At 51.9% G+C, this 23,965-nt stretch overlaps 1 protein-coding gene and 1 long non-coding RNA gene across 2 annotated transcripts in view; one reads left to right on the plus strand and one right to left on the minus strand.

Moving 5' to 3' along the window:
- Positions 1–23,965, minus strand: part of ASB2 (ankyrin repeat and SOCS box containing 2) — a 48,048-nt gene that overhangs the window by 14,865 nt on the left and 9,218 nt on the right. The window contains exons 2-6 of the mRNA XM_027957345.3: positions 19,268–19,544; positions 10,795–10,893; positions 7,166–7,332; positions 6,158–6,313; positions 3,669–3,914 (exon numbers count right to left, since the gene is read on the minus strand). Coding sequence (XP_027813146.2) covers positions 3,669–3,914; positions 6,158–6,313; positions 7,166–7,332; positions 10,795–10,893; positions 19,268–19,473 — 874 coding nt within the window. The 5' untranslated portion in view covers positions 19,474–19,544. The remainder of the gene's footprint in view (positions 1–3,668; positions 3,915–6,157; positions 6,314–7,165; positions 7,333–10,794; positions 10,894–19,267; positions 19,545–23,965) is intronic.
- On the plus strand, positions 9,488–10,347 carry LOC121817117 (uncharacterized). The gene is made up of 2 exons (XR_006056883.1): positions 9,488–9,630; positions 9,941–10,347. It is a non-coding gene; the product is annotated as an uncharacterized LOC121817117 (long non-coding RNA).

Here is a 23,965-nt window from a genome sequence, read left to right on the forward strand (position 1 = left end):
AGGACCCCCAGCCCCTTTCTGCTACACTGAGACCCTGGGCCGCCAGCCTGAACTGCCATAGTCATGCTGGGATTTACCAGCCATTTGCTCTATGCCGGGCCCTCCCTGGTGGCTCATGTGGTAAAGAATTTGCCTGCAATTCAGGAGACCTGGGTTTGATCCCTGGGTTGGGAAGATCCCCTGGAGAAGGGAATGGCAACCCACTCCAGTATTCTTGCCTGGAGAATTCCATGGATAGAGGACCCTGGCAGGCAATGGTCCATATTGTTGCAAAGAGTCAGACTCGACTGAGCGACTAAGACACACACATGGAGCTGTACATGTGCTGTCTCTTTGAGTCCACAACATATGCTAACCCCATGCCATCAGAAGCAACTTTATCTCCACGTTACAGACAAGAAAATTGAAGCACGTGTGTGTGTGTGTGCTAAGTCCTTTCAGTCAAGCCCAACTCTTGGCGACCCTATGGACTGTAGCCTGCCTGGCTCCTCTGTCTATGGGATTCTCCAAGCAAGAATACTGCGGTGGCTTGCCAGGCCCTCCTCCAGGGGATCTTCCTGATCCAGTAATCGAACCTGCATCTCTTATGTCTCTTGCACTGAAGCACAGAGAACCTCTGCAACTGGCCCCAGACCCCACAGCTCATAAGGGAAGAGCCAAAACGTGAACCTAGACGGTCTGCAGAAGCCCTGGCAGATGTTCTGATGGCATAGACAATGCTCCTAACGCTCATTCCACCTAAAACGATCCAGATCCTGCCCTGAGGAAGGCCCTCACAGTTCTAGGGGGGCACAGAGCCGCCTCATAAAGAAAAAACCCCCATACCTTTATTAATTAGGATTTATTTGCTCTTCTCTGCCTGGTGGCTCAGATGGTAAAGAATCCACCTGCAATGTGGGAGACCCCGGATCAATCCCCGGGTGGGGAAGATCCCCTGGAGGAGGGCATGGAAACCCACCCCAGTATTCTTGCCTGAAGACTCCCATGAACAGAGGAACCTGGTGGGCTACAGTCCATGGGGTCCCAAAGAGCTGGAGACGAGTGAAGTGACTGAGCATGCATGCAGCATGCCTTCCGTTTCAAAGATTAAGAGAGGAATTTATTAACAGCCATGGCTTCTGTCTCCTCTGAAAGAAACACTACACCACGCTGCCAGGAGGAGGCATCAGTCTGGCAATGGTCTCCCTTCAGCCCAATCTCCTACATTTGCTCCATCTCCTGGTGGTGATGGAGAGGGAAGGCAGGTGTTTCTCTGCAGAGAAAAGTGCAGTCTGTTCCCCAGCCCCTATTCTGATAGGAAATGGAACTGAGATAGCAGTGAAATATCAGCAAGGGCTGAAATCAGAAGCATCTGTTAAACCACAGATCCCCTCTGGGCAGTCAGCTTATCACAAGCTCTCTGATAATTTTAATATTTGATGACTGCTTTCTGGTCTAGTGGAAATATCACAGGTTTTCATGACAGACAGCAGCTGAAGTTTCTGTTTCATGCTTTACGAGCTCTATGGCCTCAAACAGCCTTTAGGAACCTCAGTTTTCTCACCTGTTGACTGAGAAAAATAGTACCTAGCAACCAGGGTTACTGTGAGGTTATCTAAGTAAGATAATGGAATTAAATATCTGCTATAGACAAAAACATGTATGTCCCCCCAAGATTCATATGAAACCTAATCCTCAGTATGATGGTGTTAGGAGGCGGAGCCTTTGAGGGGTGATTAGGTTATATGGGTGGGGCCCTCATGAATGGGATTAGTGCCCTAATAGAAGAGACCACAGAGAGCTCCCTTGCTCCTTCCCCCATGTGAGGACACAGGAAGAAGATGGATGTCTAGGAGGTAGAAACAGGCTCTCATGGGACGCTGAGTCTAATGGCACCTTGATCTTGGACTTCCCAGCCTCCAAACCTGTGAGAAATAAACCTCTGTTGTCTATAAGCCATCCAGTCTGTGGTATGCTGTGACAGCCACCTGAGTGGATTAAGACAACCTCCCTGCCCAGAGCCTGACACAGAGAGGGTGCTCAGCAGACACGAGTTCCCCCAGGACTAAGGGCTGGGACCCAGGCACTGCTCCTGCCTCCACCCGAGGGAGAGTTGGCAAGTGGCTGCAACACCCCTGAGCTCCGGAAGACTTGCTCCCCAAAAGCCTGGACCCCCGCCAGCAAAGCCGCCTGCTCACACAAGAAAAATATTTAGATTTGCAAATGGACTCAGCCCTCAACGGGAACAGACTCTGACTCAGGGTGTCAGCAGGAGAGCTGGGCAGATGTTCAGTGCTAGCCTGCTCCTCTCACCCGCGGAGCGCCTGGCCCTTTGTCCAGCCTCCTTGCCTGGCTCCCAGGACCCTGCCTGTGCTCTTTCGCCTCTGGCTGGTCAGTCCAGATTTGTCCCCAGTGGCAAGGATGTGCCCTGGGTCTGTTTTCCCAACAGCTTGGGCACGTGCTGAGTAAATGGATGCTTATTCAGGCCAAGTCCCAGGATGGAAATTCTCGAGCCCTGGGGCGGGGTGGTGGAGTGCAAAGAGCATGCAGTTTGGGGTCAGATGATGGCAGTCAGAATCCAGGCTCCGATTGTGACCAACCATTTAATCTCTCTGAGCCTCAGTCTCCTCCACTCCCTGCCTCCTAGACTACAGAGAAAACCCCTCGGGCCTATGCTGTGTTCCTGCTTAGTGCAGGACCTGTCACGCAGCAGGTCCTTGAAAGCTTCTTCCAGCTCAGCCCCCAGGTCTGGCTTGCTTCTGGTGTCTGGTTCTCTAGCGGAAAGGTCATTTCCACGGGAGTGAGAAGAGAGATCAAAAGAGTTCTCGGGGAAAATCAGAATATTATGATCTTTTTAACCGAAAGAATGTCTGCCATCATCTCAGAGTCTTCTGTTACTGGGAAGTAATAATCTGGGCAATATTATTTTATTTTATCCCATTAAGTGAACAAAGATTTTTAAGAGGCAAAGAGTACAAAGACCAGGGTCTAAATCCAAGTTCTGCCACGAATTTGTTGTGTGACTTTGGACAAATCACGTTCTCATCCTTGCCCTTGGTTTCATCACCTATAAAGTGAGTTGCTGTTCTTTAATAACAAAGTTGTGTCTGACTCTTTTGTGACCCCATAGACTGTAGCCTGCCAGGTTCCTCTGTCCATGGGATTTTCAAGCAAGAATACTAGAGTGGGTTGTCATTTCCTTCTTCATATAAAGCGAGGAGGTGACCTAAATGTTGTCTGAAGTTCCTTCTGGCCCTGAAGGGTGATGTGATGGAAAGAGAAGTTGTTGAGGTGTTGGGAGGCTAAGATTCTGGCTAGTCCATAAGTAATTTGCTGCGTGACTATTGATAGATAAGTCACTTCCTCTTTCTAGGCCTCAGATTCCTCATTTGTAAAATGAGGATGTTGGACTAGGTGAGAGAAGGCTAACATGGGGCAGGTGTACCACACCCCTCCAAGGGTGTTCCTAATTGCAGGCGTCACTGGTGGATCTCAACTTGTTTCCAGCTGAGCCTAGGCACAACCTCAGAGTCCTTCTTAACACAGCACTCCCGGAAGATGCTGTCACTCAATCAGAGTATGTCCATAGATGACACCTAAACTTGCTTTCCCTTAGAGTTAATCTGAGGTCCTTCTCAGCTGTGCTCCTTGGGAACTTCATGACCCAGGCAGGGACCCTTACTACTCACCGTGTTTGGCCAGGAATCTCAGTGCCTCCAGCTGCCCACTCTGGGCAGCCACGAACAAGGGGGTGATGCCATAGGCATTCTTGGCTTCCACCTTGGCGCCTCCGCTCACCAGGATCTCCATGACCTCCAGGTCATTGCGAGCCACAGACTCGTGCAGAGCCGTCCAGCCTCGGTTACAGCGGTGGTTGGTGTCCGCCTTGTACTGCACCAGAATCCTCACTGCCTCCACATTCTTGCGCTCACAGGCTGTGCCCAGCAAGAAGCAAGATGGTCAGCGGGGCCCCTGGCAGGACCTGGGCAGCCACGCCTTCATTCATTCATTTGTCTATCCAACCATTCATTCATCAGCCAGAAGTGAATTCATGCAACAAATATCTGCTGAGTCTCCACTAAGTTCCAGTCCCTTCACTAAACCTAGGATATACAACTATAGTAATAGTAATTAGCAATAATATCCTGATGTGTGTATAGCACTGGTTATGCGCCTGTACTCTATTCTAAGCACTTCACGTGGTTAATTTAGTTCTCCCAAACACCCTTAAAGGATGCTGTGTTGTCTCTTTTCACAGAGGAGGACAGTGAGGCACAGAGAAGTTAAGTGACTTGCCCAGGGTCACACAGTAAGTGACAGAACTGGGATTCAAATCCAGGTAGTCAGGTCTGGAGTCTCTGTCCCCTGGAAGGTTCCAGAAGGCCCCTAACTCATCTCCCTTTCCGGTGTTACCTGTTTCAGTCCTCCATGAGGCCAGAAGAAGAGGAGGGCAGTGTCACATTCCCGCTCAAAACACTTCCTCAAAGGCTGCTCAGTTAAAATTTGTCTTCTGAGTGCAGCTCATCAAGTCTTTCTCAACCTGCTCAAACCTCCCTTTTAAGCCTTATCTGGCTCTGGACTCTAAATGTACCCTTAGTGCTGGCAGAGCTGTTCCAAGGGAGACCGAGAACTTGTCCAAATTAACCACCCCTGGAAACTTCTCTGAGTCAGTTAGGGAGGTGGGGAGACGGAAGAGGGGCTTCCTAGGTGGCTCAGTGATAAAGAATCTGCCCGCAAATGCAGGAGACACAGGTTCGATCCCTGGGTTGGGAAGATTCCCTGAAGTAGGGGATGGCAACCCATTCCAGTGTTCTTGCCTGGGAAATCCCATGGGCAGAGGAGCCTGGTGGGTTACAGTCTGTGGGGTGGCAAAGAATCAGACACGACTGAGAGACTGAACGTGCATGCACATGAAGGAAGAGGGGCTGCCTGTGTAGCGTTTCAAACAGGACCCCAAGACCTCACGGCTTCTCTAAGCCTTGGGCTCTTTCACCTGTAAAGCACAGGTAACGAAACCTTCCTGAGAGGATGCTGTGGGAGAATGGAGTGGGGCAAGGTACAAAGGCTCTAGGGTGGAGCTCGTGCAGGATCAGGGTTCAGGCTTCAGCTGTGAGTCATTCAGCATCTTGGGAGCCCTTTCTGGGACAGCTGGGGCTCTGGGTGATGGCTCCAGTGCCCGGGGGACATGAGTTCTAGGGAAGACACCTCCGCCGCAGGTCTGCAGTGGATCCAGTTCCTGCTGCCGATGGGATATTCCAGGTTTTAGAGGCCAGACACACGGGAAATTGGGAATTTCTGTCGTTTTTCAAAGTGTAGAGGCCCTGTGCTTTTTGCAAGACCTGGAGCTGATTGTTTACATGCATAGGCATGGACTAGACATCACTAGAGCGTGATGCTGGCATCCAGCCCTCAGAGTTAGATCCCAGGTCTGCCCTTCCTGGCCGTGTGATCCTGGGTGCCTCCCGTCTGCTCTCTATGCCTTAAGGCCTCATCTGTAAACTGGGGAAGCTAGCGGTGCTTGCTTCATATGTGGATGGATGTGAGGGTTAGAAAAAAGAACAGAGCCTGGTGTATAGTAAACACTTGATAATTGCCAGCTGTTATGATTATTCGGATTTTGACTCTGGGCACTGCTAGGGCAGCTGGTGACTGTCCTTGGATGACATATTGAGTAAGTTGGAGGTTTTCATTTTCTCAAAAATCCTGGAGCAACAAATTCCCTCTCATGCCTCTTCACTTTTGCCTATGCCGTTCCCTTTGCTCATCCAGCTGGTGAGTCCCTCCTGTTCAGGCTCAGCTCTGGGACCCCCTCCTGTGAGGGTGCCCTCTCCCACATCCTGGTCCCTCCCCCATGCTCCCTTGTGTCAAGCTCTTCGGTGCCAGTGGCTGACAGAATCAATGTATATCACCTGTGAGTCACACGGACGATCACACGGGCACGGGCCATGTCTTTTCATCTCTGAGTCCTCAGTGTGCCAGGCCCATGGGAGAACTTGGGAAATATTGCCTGAATACGGGCACGAATGAGTGGTTCAGGTATGTAAGTTATACACCTGAATGAGGCTGTGCCATCACAGTAGACCCCACAGTAGGTGGGGAGGGTTGTACACTTTGCAAGCAAATCCTCCTGATACGCCTCTGGACCTTTCCTGGGGGAAGCCCACGCCCCTGGGCTCACCTTTGTAGAGCGGTGTCTCTCGGGACTTGTTGGAGATGTCGGGCTCGGCGCCAGCCTGGAGCAGGAATTGGAGGCAGTCCACGTGTCCCCTGCAGGTCGCCAGGTAAAGGGCCGTTTCCTCCTGCAGGGTGCGCTGGTCGATGACTGCCGGGTATGCTGTGGAGGACAGACCAGGAAATTCATGAAGGAGGAAGATACCCATCTGTCCCTCCAACACAGAGTTTGTCCCGATTCCCTCCCATTCTGAGGACAGACACCTGTGGCCTCCGCCTGAATTTACCAACCAGACTGCCTTCTTCCTCTTGGTCCTGGATTCAGCCACTTACAACAGGGCTGTTTCAGCTTCCTGGTCATATTAATCCAGCTCAGATGCCACCTCCTCTGGGAAGCCTTCCCTGATTGAACCCCCTCCTTCTCTGAACCCAGCCTTCCCTCACACTCCCACCAGCCACTGCCGCTCTTTCTGCTCTGGCGTGTGATGGGCTGCCTGGGGTCCCTTTCTGGATCCCTGAGGGCAGAGATAGATCCTGCTTGCAGGTGTTCCCCACCCTCATCTAGCCTGGGGGGAGGTCAAGTCTCCAGAGAGGAGGCATGAGTTGCCCAGCATCTCACAGCTGTTGGAGATGGCCTTGGCAGGGCACAGACACAGCTGTGGTATTTTCCACACCAGATCAACCCTGGAACATTCTGGGACAAGCTGGCACTCTCAGAAGTCAGCCCTCCCTCAGTCCTCTTCTAGGAAATAGACTCTCCTGTCCTGGAGGGCTGGAGAGGTGGCAGGATGGGGTGGAGGGGACCCACCTCATCATGGGAGGGCGGAGTTGGGGAGACAGGGGACACGTCACTTCCTCCCTTCCAACGTGCTGACTTTAACTCTGCAAGGCGGGGTGGTACCTTGGCCTTGCCCCCGGTCACCACGCTTGTTGTGGGCCAAAGCTCCAGAAGGAAAGTGCCACCACCCATGGGTCCCAATCCCACCTGTGGCCGCAGCCCAACCCGCCGCCTCACCTCGGTGCAGGGCCTTCAGGCAGTTCAGCTGGCCGTAGTAGGCTGCCTCGTGCAGCGGCAGCCAGCCCTCCTTGTTGGGTTCTGAGAGGTTCTTGCCCGCCTTGATCATAGCCGTCAAGGCCTCTTCATCGCCTTCCTTGACGGCCTTTAGCACGGGGTCCACGGGCCTGTAAGAGCAAGGGGCGGGTCATTCTTCAGGACCGGGGCGGACGGAGGCAGGGCCAGGAGCGGGGTTGGCCGTGGGATCACACAGCCCTGCTTGTCCCCGCTGCTCTGGGACAGGTGCTCAGCCCCTGCAGCCGTGTCCTCTCGATGAGGAGAATAATCCTTCCTAACCCCCACAGGCGAGCCCTGGGAAGCCTGCCCTGACCTCAGGCCTGACCTTGGCCCTCCAGCTCTCAGCCCCATCACAGCTTCCTTGGCCTGCCTGCCCGTGTCAGCCTCTCGCTGCCTCCGGTCATAAGCCATCGACTCATCACTTGTGTTTACATGTCTTTGATCATTCGCCTACCATCTGTATGTCTCCTTCACTGGACTGTGAGCTTCAAGACCATAGGGCCTGTGTCTTTCTTTTATCCCTCATGATTTGATTCCCAGGGCCCAGCTCAGTGGCTGGTCCTTAACAGGTGTTTAATAAATATTTGCTGCTTGAAAGAAAGAGCGAGAAAGAACATAGAAGGAAGGGAGGGAGAGAGGAAGAAGAATTCAGAATTTTAAGAACCGTAACAGGGAATTCTCTAGGGCCCAGTGGTTAGTGCTCCGCCCTTCCACTGCAAGGGGCACAGGTTCAATCCTTGTTCAGGGAACTAAAATCTCACATACCTTGCCACCAAGCAAACAAACAAAAAACCAAACCAACCAAACAGACCCCTAATTCTTTCACTCCTTCACCTCTTCTATTTCCCAAAAGACAGTTTCTTCCCTGTTAGAATTTTTATTGTTTCTTTGGGAATTTTATTTGCATCTCTTTCAAAACAACTTTGCAATGATTTCCTTTGAGCATTTGGAGGCATGAAAGTGAAAGTCGCTCAGTCGTGTCTGACTCTTTGTGATCCTATGGATCACATAGCCCATGGAATTCTCCAAGCCAGAATACTGGTGTGGGTCCCCTTATTCTTCTCCAAGGGATCTTCCCAACCCAGGGATCAAACCCAGGTCTCTCTCACTGCAGGCAGATTCTTTACCAGCTGAGCCACAAGGGAAGCCCAAGAATACTGGAGTGGGTAGCCTATCCTTTCTCCAGGGAATCTTCCCAACCCAGGTATCGAACCGGGGTCTCCTGCATTGCAGGCAGATTCTTTATCAACTGGCTATCAGGGAATCCCTATTTGGAGGCAAATCAATCTATGAAAATAAATATGCGGGCTCTGGATCAGGCCTCGCCTGTGTTCCATACCCTTGTGAGCCCCTTGAACTTGGAGCGTTTCCACGTCTTTACCTCTGAGTTGGGCACCACAGGGGGAAACTCTACAAGAAACACAGCAAGCTCATTCACCTTCACAGATGGAAACCAAGGGTCCCTTTTACAAGGAGCTCCTTGGTGGCCAACAGAGAATTAGGGCGCCCCTCTGTCCCTGCAGCTTTCAGTGCCTGGCTCTGCTGCACCAAGACCATCGTACCAGAGGATTCGGGCATCCAGTGCTGGCCTCCAAAGTGATGGGCGGCCAGCCCCATGGGAGTTTTAATGATAGTTAAACACCTTCCCTGCACATAGCGCTCCAGAGTGTACCAAATGCCTCCACCTCAGGGCCTATTTGCGCTGAGATGGAAGCACAGACCCTTCAGAGTGGGACTATTCACAGTGAGTATCTCTCTGGGGTCTGCCCAACCCTTTTCCTTACTCCAGATCCTCCTCACCCCTAGAACTTTTAGCTGCTACAAGATTTAAATGCCTGGAGGACTAATACATCTGAAGCCTTCACAATTTAAAACTCGTCAACGTCAAAAAGATTCCAGGGCTAAGGTGAAAGGTAATTGCTTAGCTTGACTCATCCAAGCCACTTCACTTGTTCATTCATTCATTCATCCATTCTCGGAGCTGACTTCCTCCATCCTTAGAGAGCCAGTGAGGGCCGTGACTGCTATGGTTCCACCCTTGGGAAACATGCTGCATGAATGTCCCTATCTCCCTGATGGAGGAGGTGAGACCAGAGGCCAGCCTGGTCCCAGGACCCTCATCCCTGTCAGGGGCCTGGATAGGCCCGGAACGTCTGCAGGGCCAGCCCCTTCACCCTCCCAGCTGCTTCCTGCAGCGAGAGCAGCACTTCCTCCCGGCTCTCAGCCTCTCTGGTTATTAATAGCTTCAGAGCACAGATGCTGGTTAAGTTACAGATCCAGCAAGGACGATGGGTAACTGACCAGATAAGCCCTGGAGTCCCCATCAACGCCATCACTGCCACCTTGATGAGCTCCTCCTACGAGCGGCCAGAGCAGCCCCTGTTGGTGTCAGGAAAGGCCCCGGTGGGGTAGGTGTCCCGTCTCCCCCGGAAGGTCTCCTGTGGGACCCGGCTGAAGTGGAAAGGATGAGGGCTGGCTGTTTTTGTGGCCTCGGTGGTGTGTAGTGTCATGAGAATGCTCTCAGGATCTGCCGTCCAGCTTGGGTCTTGTCCAGCTGTGGTGTAAGGACCCTGGAGCACTCAGGCACACACACCGCTGGCTTGTCTGTGAGCTCAGCCAAAGTGCCCGCCTCGAGGGTGGGGGGAGCTGTTGGGGTGTTAGACCATCAGAGACTAAGAAGCCACACAGGACCCTGGAGGCCACTCTGTCCTAACACAGGACGGAGACTCAGAGAGGGACAGCAACTCGTGGACAGTCGCGCAGGAAGTGGCAGGAACGCAGAGACCAGACGATCAAAATCCTACCTGCAGCACCAAGGAGGAGGTGGGATGGCAGGGCTTGCGAAGGGCTGAGAAGAAGAAGTAAAGCATTGGCCAATCGCCTCCTCCTCACAACGTAACTGATCCAGGATACAGGGGCTCCAGCAATGGGACCCCTCTTTGTCTTTTAGCTGCTTCTAGGGTCTATGTCGGGGAGCAGAGACAGAACTCGCATAGAGCTATTTTCAAGGACACACCTAGCCCAGATCCTAGTACTAGGCAAAGAGAGCCCCTCCTGTGGCTCAGATTGTTTCTCCGTTTTAACACCTGGCGCTTAATAAATAAAAGCAACAAAGCAAAACCGAACTTGTGGGTGTGGGCTTTGTGGATGTGCTCAGACAGACCCATGCTGATGACAGGGGGAAAGTGAGACAGACAAGCAGCAGATTCATCAGCCTCAGCTCTGAGCCTCTGGGGTCCTGGGGCTGTCTCCCCAGTCTCCCTCTCACTGGGTCCCCAGGTTCAGAGCCCTGTGGGGTGACTCCAGTACACAGGGCCCATTTGAGGGGGCGGCACACCAAGGGGATAATCACAAGCTCAGCCTGGCTGGCAGGTCTTTGAGGATAGAGTCTGTGACCACCAAGCCTGGGTTGACTGGAGCCTCTGAGTCTCAGGGGGACATACCTGGAAGAGGTGTGTGTCTGGGAGGAGGGGGTCCCATCCTGGGGCCAGTGGGCCTGCCCTCCACCCCCAACCCCAGTCTGGAGGAGAGTGAGCTTGGATGGTCTGGGGGCCACGGCGGGGGGCACTTACGCCAGCTGGGAGGACTTGCTGCGGTTGTATTTCTGCATAACCTCCTGGAACAGGCCCCTGGGGGCTGAGGTCGGGGCGCTCTCAGGAGACACAGCGGACCTGGAGGGTGCAGGGCAGGAGTGAAAGAGGGAAAAGTATTCCGTGTATGAGAAGCGGGTCATGGCCGGAGGCAGGAACGGGGATGGAGGGAGAGCGAGGGGGAGACTGACAGACAGACACAGGGCTCTGAACCAAAGCAGATGGCCGGGTCCTCCCTGTGTCTGGACGCAGCTGCTGTGTCTCCAGATTATTTTTGGCCCTTGGAGGAAGCCCTGGGAGATTTAAATGACCATATAAGACAACAATGAGGTTAACCTCACCCCACGCCCCAGGTCCCCCCTCCCCAGCCAACCACGCGGGAGGCAGATATGAAGCAAGGTGACATTCTTCACCCAGAAGATGTGAGAAGTAGTCAGTGGCAGGTCCCAGGATGAAAAGCGCTCAGTTTTGGGGTGGGCTGGGCTGGGTCCCAACAAGAGATGGACAAGAAATTCACTGGGGTGGGGGATGAGGAGAGCAAAGCTGGGGCGCCAAGCCAGGTCAGCGCCCCACCCCCACCTCACCGGCTCCTCATTAGAGGGTCCTGCCATCCCAGGGTTAGAACAAACAGTGCAGAGGGCACATCAGAAGGATGCATGAGGGTCCCGAGAGCCAGGGCTTGGAGTCAGACTGACATGGGTTCAAATCCAGCTCTGGCACTTCCTGGCTATGTGACCTTGAATAGGTACCCCTTCTCTGGGATTCAGGCTGGTGAGGCCTGAGTGCGTGAACGGTGTAAAGGGCTTATCAGAGGGCCGGGCACAGGGCTCGACACGTGTCCACCATTGATCATATCACATTTTCGTCTCTCTGGGCTCCGTTTTCCCACCCCCCACCCCGGGCTGTTGTAAGGACAGGAGGGTCAAAAGGAGGGGTGGTGGCCTCTGTACAGATCTGAACTGGTTGGAGCTGGCATGGGAACAGGGCTTGCTGGCCCCTCTTCCAGCAGATTGGGGGCCCTGGGGCCATGGACACCCCAGAGGACCCAGTCTGGTCTCCTGCGCTCCTCTTGGGGTGCCTTGAAGGATTGGGGAGGATGCTGGTACAGGTGACCAGCCCCCTGTGGGCCACGGAGGTGCTGGAACTGTAGGCCCTGCAGATTTTGTGGGCACCCTCAGCCAGGTGGGGACACGGGGAAGGGTGAGGAGCAGAGAGATGGGCAGGACGCCAGCACCTGTCCCGCGTGGTTCATCACTGCAGCACGGTCATCACTTCCCGCCTTCCTTCTCCTCGACCTGTTCCTGAGCACCACGAGGCCGAGTGTGATGCCACGAATGCTAGAGTGGGTGCCGATGCCACTGCTTTGTCTAGACGTGGAGGCTGAGGCTCCAGGAAGTGAGAAACTGCCCCAGGCCCACACGCAGCTGCGAAGTCGCTGCCTGCCTGTCCGTGGAGCTCTGACGATGGGCTCTATTCCCCAGAGGCTTGGTCTCTCCCTCTCTCCCACCCCTTTAGCCCCTCTCCGGCCCTTAGTCCACCACACTGACAGGCCCTGCAACTGGGAACAAGCCCCCACCCCTCTGTGCCTCAGTTTCCTCTTTTGCAAAATGAGGAGGCGGGACCAGACTGGGGGTCCCCTCGCTGGTGTGGTGGTTGTGGAGCTTTCACTGCAGTGAGCTCACGTGGGAACTCAGGAGGTCATACACATCTAAGGCCATGTCCTGGGGAGGGGGCTCAGAGCCTGGGCCTGCCAGGGTCCTCTCCCCCAGCCCCAAGAGCTGCTGCTTCAGCGTCACTGCTGCACTTGCTGCGTGTATATGCGCTCAGTTGCTCAGTCATGTCTGACTCTTTGCAACCCTGTGGACTGTAGCCCGCCAGGCTTCTCTGTCCAAGGGGATTCTCCAGGCAAGAATACTGGAGTGGGTTGCCTTTTCCGCCTCCAGGGAATCTTCCCGACTCACGGATCAAGCTCGAGTCCCCTGTGTTGGCAGGTGTATTCTTTACTCCTGGCCCTGAAAAGGGGAGACTTCTGGGCACAGTGGCAGTCCCCAGCCCGGGGGTCATGACAAAGCCCTGGGCTTCTACATCTGCAAGGTCCTGGGGACCCAGTCATTCTCATCATGGGTCCATGTGTGGCCTCATTACTTTTTGCTGTTAGACTGATTCTAGCCAGGTAAAAAGCATTGATAGCAGCCCACTCTCACCCTGAAATGAGGACATTTCACTGATGGCATAAAAGTAACAGCAAGAAAGGGACAGTGAGGCTGGTGGGGGTGGTAGTGAGGTGGTGACGGTGACTTTCCCTCATGAAGTCTCAGGGCAGCACCTTCTTTCCATCCTCCCGGCTCCCTGGATGGAGGCAGGGGGCAGATTGCTCCCACAGGTGGAGGAGGAAACAGACAGACCAGGCTTGTTTCAAGGAGACCTTCCCAGCTCCTGCTGGTCCCACACCGTGCACTAGGCCCCAGGCAGTGCAGATTGTTGATGTAATCCTCAAGATGTTCAGAGACCTACAGTGTTGGGGGGCCAGGACACCCACCACCACCAGATTGCAGGGGAGGGCCTGGGAGAGAGGCCGGAGGATTAGCTCTGGGAGCTCTGAAATCAGGCATTAACTGGGCTGGAGGGGCAGATAGAGTGAGTGCTCAGAGCTGGAAAGCATGTGGGGCCCCCAACTGGGTTCCGTGTTCTTTCTGCTCAAGCCTGCCGACCCCACTTCCCCTCAGGTCTGGAGCAGGGAAATTCCCAGCAAAGAAAACCACCAGGGCTGAGTCATCCGAGGTGAGAGGGACCTGGCAGGATGTGGGCACAGGTCATGACCTGGAAGGGGCCCAGGAAGGGTCCCCCGTCCTCTGTGTGGGCGGGCAGGTCGGGGTTGGGGTGTGTCCGCATAGCCAGGTCCCTGTCCTGGAATCCAGCCCATCCCGATCCTGGCTTCAGACACGGGTCAGACTCGGTGAGAGTGGGGAACCAGGCAGTGATGACAAGGTCCCCTAATTTCTCAGTGAGTCCTGTCGGAGTTTACAAGATGCTCAGGCCAGTCCCAGGAAGGGTGTTAATTTGGCCTGGACCTGGGTGAACGCAGGTGTCAAGCAGGCATCTTAATGGCAGAGGGAGCTGATAACAAGACTCTTCCCTGTGCCTGCCACCCTACCAAGCAGCGTCTGATACCTGCTCTCTCATCTGGTCCTTACACGAACCCTGTGTCCAGCACAGGTGTCACGAGTACAGGGTCTGGCACACAGTCAAGTGTTAGTCACTTAGTCGTGTCTCACTCTTTGCAAACCCGAGGACTGTAGCCTGCCACTCTCCTCTGTCCGTGGGATTCTCCAGGCAAGAATACTGGTGTGGGTAGCCATTCCCTTCCACAGAGGATCTTCCTGACCCAGGGATCGAACCTGAGTCTCCTGCATTGCAGGCAGATTCTCTACTGTTTGAGCCCCCAGGGAAGTACACAGTAGGTGCTTGATAAATTTCAATGAATATTACAAAACAAGCAAACGAAAACCTTTGAAAGGGTAATGCCATCTATGGCAGTCTTGGTGGTGTGTGGTTATAGGCCAAGACCTCAGATTCCTGGAGAGCCAGCCCTCTGTACTCATGGTTAGAGAGAGGGAGAGCTCACATGAGCCCACTACCTCCATGCCCAGGCTGCCCATGAGCTCTGTCCCCTCTCATCCACTGGCCAACTCATCCTTTCTGGGCTGGCCAGAGAGGACTCACAGGTAGAGGAGAATGCGAGTTCCGATGGCAGCAACTTCTGCCTTCCCATCGAAGGCTAAGATTCACTGAGAGCTTGCTGTGTACTGAGTCTTATGATAGGCATGTGGCACAAACTACTTCATTTCATCCTCTAGACCACTTTGTGAAGGTGATATAATTGGCTCCCTTTTGCAGATGAGGAAACTGAGGCTCAAAGAGGTTCACTTCCTCTAGCCTGTTTGATGAACTCCTATTCATCCTGCAAAGCCCACCTCCTAGACTAAGAAATAAATCAACTCTTCCTGTGTCCCTCTGACACTGAAGCAAGCCTCTTTGCTGCATCCATCCTATTCGATCATTGTATACCTCTGAGCCTTGCCCTCGTTAGACTGCAAGCTTAGGGAAAGCAGGGACCAGGCCTGATTCACATACAAGTGCCAAGAATGAAGCTGGAACATCATAATTGTACAGTAAAAGTGGCCTCTTTGAATTGTTTGCAGCTGTGCATACATCAGCTCAAGCAAGTTCCTGCCTCATGCTTTCATCTTCTCAGAAATGTAACCTTAAATAAAATGCAGAAGTTTGAAAACTGGAAGACCCAGCCTTCTAGACCCATTTGAACTGGTTCATATCGGTAACCCTGGACTCCCTGCTTCATGAGAGCATGAATCCTGTTTTTTTATTGGATAGGAAGTTCATCTTCCATTCAGAGAGTCCTCAGTGGGCCAAGGTTTGGCAAATGATAGTCATACATACTCAAGCCAAATCCTTTACCTTGGGTTCAGGGATCAGGGTTCAACCCTTTACCCTCTGGTAGAGGAGAAGCAAATTGGTAAATGACTTTAAGAGGGAATATTATATTTTCTCTGAAATGCTGAGCTGGCTTTCATTTCTAGGATCCCAAAGCGCCAGTTGACCTTTATGTCCTCATTTGTCGTTTTGGTCACAAGCAGGTAACAATAAATTGTATTTCTAGAGAATTTTCAGAGAAGGCAATGGCACCCCCCTCCAGTACTCTTGCCTGGAGAATCCCATGGATGGAGGAGCCTGGTAGGCTGCAGTCCATGGAGTTGCTAAGAGTCAGACACGACTGAGCGACTTCACTTTCATTTTTCACTTTCATGCATTGGAGAAGGAAATGGCAACCCACTCCAGTGTTCTTGCCTGGAGAATCCCAGGGACAGAGGAGCCTGTTGGGCTGCTGTCTATGGGGTCGATAGAGTCGGACACGACTGACGCGACATAGCAGCAGTAGCAGCAGAGAATTTTATTGGATTCAAAGTACACTGATTTGCATAACAACATTCACTGGGCATCTATAGTGATCCAGGCTCTTTGCCAGGCACTCACTGGAAAAGAGTCTGGTGCTGGGAGGGATTAGGGGCAGGAGGAGAAGGGGACGACAGAGGATGAGATGGCTGGATGGCATCACCGACTCGATGGACTGAGTGAACTCCGGGAGTTGGTGATGGACAGGGAGGCCTGGCGTGCTGCGATTCATGGGGTCGCAAAGAGCCGGACACGACTGAGCGACTGAACTGAACTGAACTGAGGATACAAAAGTGAGTAATATCTGTTCCCTGTCCCCAAGGAGGTCACACAGTGTCACTGGGGACACTCTCAGGAGGCCAGATAATGACACAAAAGCTTGTCCAGGAAACGGAGGCTGTCATGAGATGAGCAGTCAGGGTACACAGGGAGGAAGTGGGGGGAAGTCGTTCAGGCGGCAGGATGTTGCGGGGGACTTCAACACCTACCTCATCTGATTTGCTTTTCGTAAGAAAAGGTGGCAGGTGAGCCTAGGCAAGTTTTGTTATTACCATTTTAGGGATAAGGCTGCTGGGGCTCAGAAAAGTCAAGTCACTTGCCTGAGGTCACACAGCCACTAGTGACAGAGGGAAGACCCACTGTACACCCCCTTCCCTTTCCGGTCTAATCAGCCACCGCCTCACTCGGGTCTGCATTCACCCATTCATCCGCCTACAAAGAGCTCTGCGGTGTTGCCACAGATCAGGCCCCATGTGCTAGACATGGGGCCTCACAGAAAGGAAGACGAGTGAGGCTCCAGCCTTCATGGAGTTCACAGGTGAACGGCAGAAATAAAAAGATAGAAGCTGTAAGTCATTGTCAGGGCAGCGAAGTAAGCAGCCAGGAAAGTAAGAATGCAACCTGCTTGATCGGGGAGCCTGCTCAGAGATGGAGAGAGGCTGGCCACGGGGAGCCTCTGAGGGCCTGTGTGATGCCCGCCTTCTAGACTGCTGTGGGTGCACTTAGGTGGACACGGTGATATTCGGGGATAAATGTGCTCAACGACTCTCTTGGGCCCTATACTTACTCTCAGGCTGTGTCTGAATGCAAGTCCATATGTCTCTTGTGGGGGTGGGACCCTAAATCTCAGTGGGGAGGAGGCCCTTGGAAGCGGAGGAGGGACAGGAAACAGAGGCCTCTGTAGCATCAGCACAGCCGGCTAAGTGTCTGAAACTCAGGGCGGGTCAGACCTTGGTTTGGGTCCTGGCCCTGCGGAGCGCCTGCGTTGTCACATGTAAACCGGATCCTGAGACATCCACCTTCCGTGGCTTCTCTCAGGGTCAGATGAATGCTTGTGGGCTGAGCTTGCAGGGCAGGAGAGGAGAATTTCATTAAAAATCCCATGAAAGGTACTTGCTTTCCCAGCAGCTCTGCCTCCTTTCAGAGACAAAAGGGCAGAACAGAACCCAGGCGGCTGCAGGTCACCTCCAGGGTGCGGAGAGGCAGGCTCAGTCCTCCTGCCCTGCACGACTCTGCCTGGGTCTTAGGTGAGGACCACGTGGCCCCGCAGAAGCCCTTTCCCTGCTGTGTGAGAGGTTTTTCTCAGGATAAATGTTTACACCCCATGGTGGACCTCTACTTTCTACCCTGAGAAGAAGGAGGAGGTCAAGGCCCAGTGCTAATATTTTCAAGGGTCCCCAGGACTCCTGGGGGGTGGTTCCCACACTGGGGAGAAGGCTGCAGAGGTGGCCCCAGGATACATGGTTTGAGCTGCAGCTAGGATGATGGTAGGATGCTTTTCTATCTGATCCCCCTGAGGAAGAGGAACCTGTGGTCTGACTTAGGGTGAACCAGCCAGAACAGGAACCAGGGCTTCTAGAACATGAGCTACCACGATCTTGGCTTTGGACTTCTGCATTTCAGATTGAGTCCCAGAATGGGACTTCCTTATGCACAGCTCAGTAACTTGGAGCCTTCATCTGAGGAGGTTATCTGCCTGCCCCTTTAGGGAATGGATGCCTGAGTGGTGGGCATCCCAGGCCTTTGCTCAGCCTGCCTGGCAGAAGTGGTCTAGTCTCCGAAGGGCCAAAGTCACCCTTTGATCAGGGGACAGGGTCAAGGTGTACCATCACCCACCTTCATCCCTATCCACTGGTTCTGGGCATCAGAAAGTCTGTTTATTGTTGCTGCTGTTATTACTATTATTGTTTGAGGTTCAGAGAGGTTAAGTGACTTGCCCGAGGTCACACAGGAAGTCAACTGGCTGTTGAAGACAATAAGACTTGAGGCCTATGACTCAAGGTAACACCCACACAACTGTTATATCACTTCCTACTCCCATGGAGAATGGACACATGAATACGTATGGCTGAGTCCCTTCGCTGTTCACCTGAAACGATCACAACTATATCCCAATTGTTAATCGGCTATACCCCATTATAAAATATTTCTGGTGTTAAAAAATAATAATAATAATAAAATTTTAAAGAATTCCTGCAAATACACACTTGTCTTGGACTCCATGCTGAGCAAAAGCATTTTTTAAAATGAATATGCTTCTTCTCTAAAAGCATTATAAGATCCAGTGCCATTTTAAGATCCCAATTGCCTCCCTGCCTCTCATCTCCTATGAAGGGGGTAGGTGTCTAGACCTGCCTCTGGACATGCTACATGTCCAGCATGTAACCACATACGGCTACTGAGCCCTTGAGATGTGGCTAGTCTGAATTGAGATGGGCTGTGAATGCAAAATGCGCACTGACTCCCAGAGACTTGATAGGAAAGGGAATGTAAATATCTCATTCGTAAGCTTCATATTAATGACACTTGGAAATGATAATATTTTAGATACAAGTTAATTTCATCTGTTTCTCATTACTTTTTAGTGTAGCTCTTGGGATATTTAAATTGCACCTGTGAAATTACAGTTGAGGCCCACACCATAATTCTACTGATGCAAACTGGCGCTGCTGTAGATGGTCTGGCTAATGGGATGATGAGGTCATACCGAGATGGGGGAGCCAGAACGGAAGGTAAGATAGCTTTGCCAGGCAAATATTCCTGCTTCTCAGACATGTATTTCCAGGGAGACAGCATAGATAGGGTTGTAAACTCTGGCCAGATTCAGCACCTCAGTTCCACTGCATCCAATCATAAAGCCAGTGATACGAGACTAAGCTATGGGCTTTGGAACCAGACAGGTCAATGTCTGCAACACAGTCTGCCAGCTGTGTGACCCTGCACTAGTTACTCAGCCCTGAGCTTCAGTTTCCTCATCTGTAAAATAGGAATATAGCATAGAGATTCCTAGAAGGTCCTTAAGAGGATAAAATGAGGCAAAGTGCGTATAGCACCCAGGGCAGTGCCTGGCACCTTCAGAGCTCAGTAAGCTTAGATAACAACTGTAAGTCATTACAGTGTGAAAATACAGCTTAGAGACCAGGCGACTTTGGTCTTGGGTTAACAGTGTTTGGGATCTGCACCCGATTGGATGCCCCTTGCTCACCTGGTCCATGGATAGAAGTGGGCGGGTTCACGGTTGACGCGTGTGGGCACAGTGGTCTCAGTGGTGGCTGGGCCCCGAGTCTTGTCAGCCAGGCTCTGCTCAATGGCCATCTGGACAAGCTCGTCCTCGCTCAGGCTGCTGTACAGGTTGTATTCCTCTTGCCCAATGGCGCGCGGTCTGCCCCGAGCACTGATCTCCGTGGCCATCCTCTTCCACCCCTCACCTCCACCTCCAGAAGACACTCAGCAGGGAGGAGCCAGCATCAAACCAGAAAACTCTGTGAGAAGATCAAAGCCATCCTGGTAACTAAGAGTTTGGAAAACAGCTGTGTTTATACACAGGGAAGGCTACGCTTGTAGCAATCACACAATCATGTTTCATCCTTTCGCTTTGTCATATGATCTACCCAATCACCCATTCATCTGTACATCCATCCATCCATCCACTCATCAGTCTGCCAGCCCGACTATCCATCTAACCAACCACCCACCTGTCCAATTATTCATCCTCTCTCGGATCTAGCTGTCCACTTATCCACTCATTTATCCATTCGCCCTCCCATTCGTTCACCTCACCATCCATTTGTCCAACCCTCTAATAATGTATCCATCCATGCTCCTACCCAACCACTCATCCGTCTATCCAACCATCCAGTCATTCACCCGTCTCTCCACTATTTAACCTCTGATGTATTTGTCTGTCCCCCGCCCAGTCATTTATCCACTCAGCCACCTATACATCTATGTATTCAACCAACCATCCACTCATCCACGGTTTATTTTTCCATCCCAGACAGCCTATCTATGCACGCATGCATGTATCATTAATTGAGAGATTATTTGCTGAGCACTCTTCTAAGCATTGGTGACATAACGATACCAACAGACAGAATCCCTGCGGTCAAGGCACTTACACAACTGTGCTCACATTCCTTCCTTCCAGTTATCCACAACACCTTGTTCCCCACTTCTCTGCCCTGTTCTAGAGTTGAGATTATTAGAGATGAATCATATGCTGTAGTTAAAAATCAGTTGTTAAAATCACTTGCCATGTTGATTCCAGGGACTGTCTTCTCAAAAAAAAAAAAAAAAAGCCTAAAGGTGAAATGGACTTTGCTTGAGTCAACTGCTTTAAGGAAATGAGGCCAAATCAGCTAAGCCTGACTTTTGTTTTGACTGGCTGACATGCAGTGTGACTCTAGGTCAGTGCTTCTGAGCCTTGATTGAAGATTAGAGTCATATAAGGTCTTTTCAAAAAATATGCAAAATACCAGGGCTGTAATTTGGTTTGCTCAGCAAATATTCACCTTCCTCTTCCCCTTGGAGGCAGATTGTTCCCCTGTCCTTCCCCACGGAGATTGGGCTTGGCCTTGTAACTTGTTCTGGCAATGGACGTTGGTGGACATGATAAAGCAGCCAGTTGGAGTGCGTGTGTGCAGTGACACTCACTCCTCTGCCAGCTCCAGGACCACCCCCCGCCCCGGAGCCATTGCCCTTTAGCTGGGCCCCAGAGTGAACCCACTTGGAGCAGCCTTAGCCCAACCCGCATAGAGGAGCTGTGTCCAGTGGGCCTGCAGCTTGAAGCTGAGTAGCCCAGCCTGGCCTGCCCTAGACTAGCCCATGGACCTGCAGACACAGAACACCAGAATAAACTCTTTTTTTTTTTTTTCTTGTTTTGGTTGCACCACATAACTTGTGGGATCTGAGTTCCCTAACCAGAAATTGAACCCCTGCCCTCTGCATTAAGATCATGGAGTCCTAACCACTGGGCCACCAGGGAATTCCTGAGAATGAATTCTTATTGGGGGTGCTGTGTTATGTAGGATTCTTGTGGCTCTAGATAACTGATACTCAAAAGACTATGCCAGGCACTTCACAAAGAAAGCAGCTAAATGGCCAACCACCAAAGGTAAGGGCGCTTCACTTCCTAAGTATTTGGGGAGAATGTAAATTAAGACTCTGATGGAATACCGCTATATACCCACCAGAATGGCTCAAGAGAAGAAAATGGGAAATGATGAGGGTTAGAGAGGATGTGGAGCAACCAGAATGCTCCCTACTCCTGGCAGGAGTGTCAAAATGGGATGGCATTTGCTAATGCTGAGCATATTTATTTCCTTTGACCCTCAAATCCCCACTCCAGGCTCTATGTCCGAGACTTGTATACAAAATGGCAAGTTCAAGAATATCCATAGCAGCACTGTTCGTAATAACCCCCATGGAAACTCCCCAAATGTCTATCACCATTTGAATGGATTACTGCATTATGGTATATTCACGTGATAGATAGTATACATCATTGAAATACTCAAATCGCCGCTATACCCAATAACAGGATGAGTCTCATGAGCCAAACTGAGCAAAAGAAACCAGATAATAAAGAATATACAGACACCATTCAATCTGTATCAAGCTCAAGAACAGGCAAGGAGAGTGGTTACCTTTAGGAGTTAGCAAAGTGAGAGGGACCATGAAGGGGGCCAGTCACACGGTATTTTTTTAAGATTTCTTCTTTGATGAGGACCGTTTAAAAAGTCTTTATTGAGTTTGTTACAATTTTGCTTCTGTTTTATGTTTTGGCTTTTTGGCCCTGAGGCATGTGGAATCTTAGTTCCCTGACCAGGGATCGAACCTGCACCCCCTGCATTGGATGGGGAAGTCCTAGCCACTGGACTGCCTGGGAAGTCCCCTGTATTTCTTGATCTAAGTGGTTTACTATTGGTTGGTTCCCTTTAAATCCTTGGAGCCGTTCAAGTGATCTGTATGCTTCTCTGTGAGTACATTATACCACAATAATATATCTACTTTAAAAGTATATAAAATTGATTCTCTATAAAGGATTGTGTTTGGGCCCCATCTCAGACCCATTACGTCAGAATCTCTGGATTCTGGTGTGTGGCCTGGGTATCACACTTCTTCTGAGAGCTCCACAGGGGACTGGGAACCATCACTTGGCAGAATGACCGGTCATAAAGCACAAGTGGGGCAGGGGAGCACCGCCCGGGGTGGAAGAGGGGCAAGGGATGAGGACACGGGCTGAGTCCTTGGTAGATATTCTTCTCATGACTGTTACCAGGGCTTACCTGGTAGCTCGGTGGTAAAGAATCTGCCTGCCAATGCAGGAGACTGGATTTAATCCCTGACCTGGGATGATCCTCTGGAGAAGGAAATAGCAACCCACTCCAGTATTCTTGCCTGGGAAATCCCATGCACAGAGGAGCCTGGAAGGCTACAGACCATGGGGTCCCAAAGACTCAGACATGACTTAGCGACTGAACACACATCCCCACCCCCACCCCCCACACACAATTACTGTCACGGCCCTAAGAGTAACAACTGTTGGCCTAGAAAGTTCTGCCTGATCTCCTACCTCTACCGTTATTATTTTGCAGCAGCAACAACATCGGTTTTGCTTATTGTATAAATAGCTCAAGACTGGGATCAAGAGACTTGGGTTCATTTCCCAGCTCAGCCATAAGCATCTTCCTCTCTTGGGCCCTTGGTTTTTCCATCTGTTAAATGGCGGGATGGACTAGATCCTGCCCTCTGTCACCGGCACCATGTAGCCAGGTGGTCCCCACAGCCGCCTGGGCCAGACCCTGCTTCTCACACCTCCTTCGCTACCCTGTGCCTAAGGTCCCTGCCTTGGCTTTTCCAGGCCTGGAGTCCAGCTCTACTCCTGACTTGGAACAAGGCAGAGACTCAATACCTGTGGTGCTACCCTGACCGGAAGTGCTGACGCCCAGTGCCTGGCCATTAATGTTTTGATGCCTCCACCTGAGGACATCCCTCTGCTCCAGGCCAGTGGCAAGGGGAAGAGCACTGGACTTAGAGTCAGAGACCCAGGTTATAGTCTCCAAGTTGATGCTCAAGTGCTGTGTGACCTCAGCCACATCCCTGTCCCTCTCTGGGCCTCAGTTTTCCCATTGCAAAAGGAGGGTTTTGGCTAGAAGGTTTCCAGGGCTCTTCCTGTTCTAAACTTTCTGCAACTCATTGAGATGTTTGGTCAGCTCTGTGCTAGTGAAGCCCAAACTCTCTGTCCCTGGGGGTCCCTATGGCCACGTCAACAGATTCTCCATCGTTATGGAGCTTGCTGCTGCTGCTGCTAAGTCGCTTCAGTCGTGTCTGACTCTGTGTGACTCCAGAGACGGCAGCCAACCAGGCTCCCCCATCCCTGGGATTCTCCAGGCAGGGGGAGTAGCGACCCAGGTAGGAGTAGAAGGATCTCAGATCTGAGAGTCAGGAACTCTAGGTCTAGTTTCAATTCTGCAACTCACTAGCTTTGTGACCTTGGTCAAGTCACTTCCCCTTCTGGGCTTCAGCTCTTTTATCAGTAAAAATGGGAATGAGACAACCCACTTCACCACGCTGGGGAAGCCATACCTATGGTGGGTAGGTGCGGGCAGCGGGGAGGAGACCCCTCCAGTCCTTCACCCCAAGATAGCCATTGGCTCTGCAGCCTGGTATGGGTGGTTCAGAGGCACCTGGACAGCACCCAGCTCCAGCAAGCACCCCTTCCCTGACCAGATTTCTAGGAAGGCGAGGGCAGCTAGGTGATGCCATCTCCTGCAGCTAATGCCAGACTCCCCAACCCCCCATCCCCCACCCCCATGGGTGAGACGCATCCAGAGACTTTCCCTTTTATCATTTATCTCATGGCATTGCCCTGACAACAGCCCTAGAAAGTAAGAACGTTTTT

This window comes from Ovis aries, chromosome 18 (assembly GCF_016772045.2).
Source record: "Ovis aries strain OAR_USU_Benz2616 breed Rambouillet chromosome 18, ARS-UI_Ramb_v3.0, whole genome shotgun sequence".
NCBI lineage: Eukaryota > Metazoa > Chordata > Mammalia > Artiodactyla > Bovidae > Ovis > Ovis aries.